The 5,963-nt window shown below is 58.5% G+C and overlaps 1 protein-coding gene across 1 annotated transcript; it reads left to right on the top strand.

The window, feature by feature from the left end:
- Positions 1 to 3,002: 3,002 nt before the first annotated feature.
- Positions 3,003 to 5,541, top strand: LOC149525373 (uncharacterized). Its single transcript, XM_089776544.1, has 2 exons — positions 3,003 to 3,827; positions 4,348 to 5,541. Exons 1-2 carry the CDS (start codon positions 3,338 to 3,340, stop codon positions 4,806 to 4,808), a joined length of 951 nt encoding a protein of 316 aa, XP_089632670.1. The 5' UTR covers positions 3,003 to 3,337; the 3' UTR covers positions 4,809 to 5,541.
- Positions 5,542 to 5,963: the final 422 nt, after the last annotated feature.

Here is a 5,963-nt window from a genome sequence, read left to right on the forward strand (position 1 = left end):
GAGACCTCTCACATCTGCCGTAGTAGCCACTCTGGCCACCCCCGTGACAACTCTAATGCTCCCTTCTCCTGCAGTGTTTACAGCTGCAGGCAGAAGAGAGAGGACTTATAGCATCATATAGGGTACGTCTAGACTACAGGGTTTTGTCGACAGAAGTTTTGTCGACAAAGCGCGTCTAGACTACATCAAGCAGATAGACAAAACTATTTGCTTTGTTGACAGAGAGAGTCCAGACTGCAGGATGCTCTGTCGACAGAAGAAAGTACCCAGAACTGCTTCTGCCAGGTCACAGAGGCAGCATGTACTTCCTTGTTCTGCTGGGTGCGCTTTGCAGAGACACATGCTAAAAGGGACCCCCCCACACTAGCCGTTGCTCTGCTGCTGCAGCTGCCTTGTTTACCTTGCTTATCTCCTAGGCTGTGTCTAGACTGCAAGCCTCTTTCGAAAGAGGTGCTTTCGAAAGATACTTTCGAAAGCGCCTCTTTCGAAAGCGAGCGTCTAGACTACAATACGCGGATCGGAAAATCAATCCGCTTTTTGGAAAAAGAGCGTCCTGACTGCTGGACGCTCTTTCGAAATTCAAAGCCACCCGGAACTGCTTCTGCCAGGGCATGGGGGCAGCATTTCCTTCCGGGTGCTGCCTGCCTGCCCTTTGCAGAGACGCATGGTTAAAGGGACACTCCTGAACACCCGTTGCTCTGCTCCTGCAGCTGCCTTTGCTGTCCCTTGAGGAATTTTGCAAGGCATTGCAGTGCTGCTTTGGAGTGCTCAGCTTCCTGGGACACCCCAGCAGCTTTTTTCTTTTGAGGTTTTTCTGCTTGCAGACCCTTATTTTTGGCATGGAGCCAGAGCTGCCCCTGGGCAGGCGATGGCCCCACACCACCATACTGCAGCTGTTGCTGCATCTTCATGACACAGTCATGAGGCTCCTTCCCGAGCTGCTCCCAGACCAGAGGGACGAGGGGTTCCTCCGTCAGGCAGCCGCACTGCCCTTGCCTCCGAACTTTTTCGTGGACAGGCGTGTTTGGAGGTTTGACACCAGCTCTGAATGGTGGGACCGGCTCGTGATGGAGATCTGGGATGACCAAGACTGGCTACGGAACTTCCGCATGACAAAGACCACTTTCCAGGAGCTGTGTACCTGGCTCGCCCTTGCTCTGGAACGGCAAGACACCCACCTGCGGCCCGCCATCCCCCTGGAAAAGAGGGTCGCCATTGCCCTCTGGAAGCTGGCAACCCCCGCTACCGCTCCGTGGGACACCAATTTGGCGTGGGGAGATCTACTGTCGGGGCCGTCTTGATGGAGGTAAGTCATTGTCTGGGGACAGTCACAGTTTGGGGTGGGGGGAAGGGAGACTGTCAGGAAGGGTCAAGTGGAGTGGGAGTGGGAGGGAGCTCCTCCACTCACCCTGAATTGTGGGGGGGGGAGGTTCTGAGGAGGGGATTCCTGGGCTGTTTGAGAGGGAAGGTGGGCGGTGGGTTCTCCTCCTAAGACATAAGGCACCCCTTCTAACACTTTGTTGTCTGTCTCGTTCTGCAGGTGGTGAGGGCCATCAATTCGGAGCTGCTCAACAGGCTCATCTGTCTACCGGATCTGGACAGCGTCATGGCCGGCTTTGCTGCCCTCGGCTTCCAGAATTGCGGAGGAGCGCTCGATGGGACACACATTGCCATCCGTGCACCGCCCCATCGAGCAGCCCAATTCATCAATCGAAAGGGCTACTTTTCTATGGTCCTCCAGGCCCTGGTCGACCATCGTGGACAGTTTTCGGACATTTGTGTTGGGTGGTCAGGGCGGGCACACGATGCCCGCATCTTCAGAAACTCGTACCTGTACCGGAGGCTTCAGGCAGGAACATTTTTCCCCCATCGCCAGTTTGCGGTTGGGGATGTGCACATGCCGGTGTACATAGTGGCTGATGCCGCCTACCCCCTGATGCCGTGGCTGATGAAGCCCTACACCGGCCAGCTGGATGCGAGCAAGGAGCAGTTTAATGCTCGCCTTAACCGGCTCGCAACCAGGTCGAATGTGCGTTTGGCCGTTTAAAGGGCAGATTCCGGTGCTTGCTCACACGCCTCGACATGGGGGAGACCAACATCCCCGAGGTGGTGGCCGCGTGTTGCGTCCTCCATAACCTCATGGAGAGGAAAGGGGATGCCTTCCTACCAGGGTGGGGGAGAGCTGCTGATGGCCAGGAGAGGCTCTTTGCCCAGCCCCGGACAGCTGCCATCCGCCAGGCTCACCGGTCTGCAGTTGGCATCCGGGAGGCCCTCCGGGAGCAATTCTCCAGTGGAGGCCACTGAGACTGAGTGCACTGAGGGGCTTCTGCCTGGGGACTGGGCCCTGGCCCCCAATAGAAGCTTCCCTCCACAACCCATCTCCCTACCCAGTTTGGACACATCACTTACACCAGGGTGTGTTTCAAAATAAAATGTTCTCTTTACTTGTTAGGTAATATGTACAAAATTATAAATGTTGCAAACATAGATAAAAATGTTTTTCATTTTTGTTGATGCCAGACTATATACAATAAAGAAACAGTTCGTTTAACCCTTTGTTTGTGCTTTATAACTGGGGTGATGGGGGTGATTGAAACCTGGAGGGGGGAAGGGGACTGGAAACCTGGAGGGGGGAAGGGGATCAGGTTGAACGGGGCTTGGCAGATTTCCCTTTCCTGCCTGGGCCTCGTGTTTGGGGTGCTCCCCGGCTACGGGATCAGGTGATGCACCTGTCGGTTGGCTGGCTGCTGGGGGGCTCTTGGGACGTGGAAGCCTGGGGGAGAGCAGGGCCAGGGGGAGAGAGGGGCTGGGGAACTGTGGGGGCTGGGGGAGAGGGAGGTCCAAGGGGGGAAAGGGATGCTGTTGTGGAAGGGGGGTTTGGTGGGGTGGGGTCATGGGGTGCTGGAGGAGCAGGACCAGCTACAGCAGCAGGCAAGCCGCTGACCTCCCTCAGGGTATGTCTACACTACAAAGTTAGTTCGAACTAACGGACGTTAGTTCGAACTAACTTTAATAGGTGCTACACTAGCGCTCCGCTAGTTCGAATTTGAATCGAACTAGGGGAGCGCTTAGTTCGAACTAGGTAAACCTCATTTTACGAGGACTAACGCCTAGTTCGAACTAGCTAGTTCGAACTAAGGGCTGTGTAGCCCTTTAGTTCGAACTAGTGGGAGGCTAGCCCTTCCCAGGTTCCCCCTGGTGGCCTCTCTGGGCACAACCAGGAAAACTCTTCTCCTCTCCCCCAGCCCCGGGCCCTTAAAGGGGTAGACTCTGGCCAGACGGCACTTGAGACAGCCAGCCCTGCCAGGAGTCTCTGCCCCGAAGCAGTGGCCCCACCATGAGCCAGGCAGCCAGTGGGAGTGACATGTCCCCTGCCCAGTCCCCCAGCACCCAGGGGCCAGCCAGGGGCCGTAGACGGCGCGCGGCCTCCTGGACTAGTGCGGAGGTCATGGACCTCATTGAGGTTTGGGGGCAGGCCCCCAACGTCCATGATCTCCGCACTAGGAGGAGGAATGCGGCCGTCTATGGCCGCATAGCAGCCGCCATGGCCACCAGGGGACACAGGCGCACCCAGGAGCAGGTGCGCATTAAAATTAAAAAGCTGCGCCAGGCGTACGCCAGGGCCACCAGGGGTGGCGCCACAGCAGGGGCTGCCACCTGCCCCTACTTCTCTGCCCTCAACCGACTCTTGGGGGGCAGGGCGGTCCGTGCCAGCCTGGGGGACAGCGAGCCGGGACTGGAGGGCCCTGACCCGGGCACACCGGAGGGGCCACCGCAGGATGTCCCAGCACCGGAGTCGGCAGGGTCGTCCAGGGAGACCGTACCGGGTAAGTAGTTTGAATTAAGTAGTTCGGGGGGGGAGGTGGCAGGGAGACCAGGGACCGCGCGCGTGGGCCATGCCTTCCACGGATCACGCAGACACCTGTACACGTGCGAGCACGTGCCATGCCACCCTTGGGCAGGTGGCTCCAGCTGCGTGACACCCAGGGGCCATTGCCCAATAGGCACATGCTTGTGCAAAGAGACGTGACATGCTCCCGACCCCGGGGCAGGACCCAGCAGGATGATTTCCCTTCACATGTCCCCTCTACACGGAGGCAGGGGACATCTCCCCTTTCCCCCCACCGCCCCGGCCACACTATACATGGCACAGGGACATGGGTGCGGTCTTGGGGCAGCTTCCAGTCCCGGGGAGAGCCAGACATCCTGACCATGGCCTCTGTACAAGCACAGCGGCTGTGACGGTGCAGGACATGGTCACCCTCACGTTGCGGAGTTGGGGAGGGGGCTGGGCATCATCCTCTGCGTCCCCAGGGAGAACTGACCCCTTCTCTTCTTTCTCTACAGCTGCACCAGCTGCTCGTGCAGGGCGCACCACCCCGCCTGGGACATGCTCCCGCACCCGCGGCCTGCTCCGGACTGCCAGCACGGAGCAGGAGTACCGGGACCAGCACCTTGGGGCCCTGCGAGCGGTGCACCGCACACTGCAGGCCTGGATGCGGGAAGACCTGCAGGTCCGCCACGAGCTGCTGTCTGAGGTCCGAGGGCTGAGCACCAACCTGCAGCTCCTGCTGCAGAGCATGGTGCCCCGTGCTGATCCTGCACCAGCTGTCCCCCCAACTGCTGTCCCTCCTCCCACTCCTGCTCCCCCTCCCACCTCTCCCTCCTCAACCCCCACAACCTCTTCCTCAATGTCCACACCCCCCACCTCAACCTCCGCACCCTCCACCCCATCGCCCCGGGGACGCCGAGGCCCCCTCCCTCGCTGTACTGGGAGGCGGTCGGCCCGGCGAGACCCCCACCCCTGATCCTTCAGTTTCCCCACCCCCTCCTTTCCCTTGCTTCCCCCTTTCAGCTCCCTCCTCCCAGTTTTCCCCCTCCCCTCTCCCAGCCTCTCTCTTCCCCTCTCCCACCTCCTTTTCCCAGTTTCCCCGAGTTTTGTTAAATAAACAGAGTTTCTATTTTTGAACACATGTGTCCTTTATTTTGTACATCAATAAGAAGGGGGGCTAGGGAAGGGTAAGTGGAAGGAGGTGAGGGAGGAATGGGGCACGAGCCCCCGATGGGGAGGACTGGGCTGGCTCTGCGGGTTCTGGGGGTGGAAGCTCTCCTGCAGCCCCCCGATTGTCCCCTCTCCCCAGATGGCAGCCTGCGGCAAGTGCAGCCGGGCTGATGGCCGAGTGGTGTGATGTGCCCAGTGTGGGTACTTCGGGCACTCCAAGCCAGGACTGGTTTGTAAGCGGGGCACCCCTGAGAACTGTCTGTCCGGGGTGGGGGTCGGGACCCTTTAAGCACAGCCCTCGGCTAGCCTGAGACAGCATCTCCACGCTCTAAGTCCTCCTCTGATGCCCTGCCAGCACTGCTTCCGGCCATCCTTAAGCCCTGTTCAGAGTCCACTCAATGTGGACTTGCTAGTTCGAATTAGCAAAACGCTAGTTCGAACTAGTTTTTAGTTCTAGATGCGTTAGTTCGAACTAGCTTAGTTCGAATTAACTAATTCGAACTAAGTTAGTTCGAACTAGCGCTGTAGTGTAGACGTACCCTCAGGGTGCTGTACAGGAGCGTGCGCTGCAGGACCAGCTCGTTCATGAGCCGATCACGCCAGCGCTCCTCTGCCTCCGCCCTCTGTCGCAGGATGGAGTTCTGCTCCTGCACAGCCTCGACGTGCTGTCTGAGGATGTCCGCGTAGACACGCCTGTGTCTGCGGCTCCCATGTCCCCGAGATGGAGATGGAGGTGGGGCTGGGGTGCTGCGGCCCTCTTCCACGGCTGGTCCGGCTGTGGAGGAAAAGAAGAGGACACAATCAGTCCTATAAACTGGACTCTGTAGCACTTACAATACTAACAGGATGGTTTATTAGGGGATGAGCTTTCCTGGGCCAGACCCACTTCCTCAGATCAGAGTAACACGGCTACATTTCTATCACAATCAGTCATGTGTGCAACAGCTGTCCAAAAGGGCAT

Source organism: Pelodiscus sinensis, chromosome 2, assembly GCF_052426305.1.
Source record: "Pelodiscus sinensis isolate ZL-2025 chromosome 2, ASM5242630v1, whole genome shotgun sequence".
Classification (NCBI taxonomy): domain Eukaryota; kingdom Metazoa; phylum Chordata; order Testudines; family Trionychidae; genus Pelodiscus; species Pelodiscus sinensis.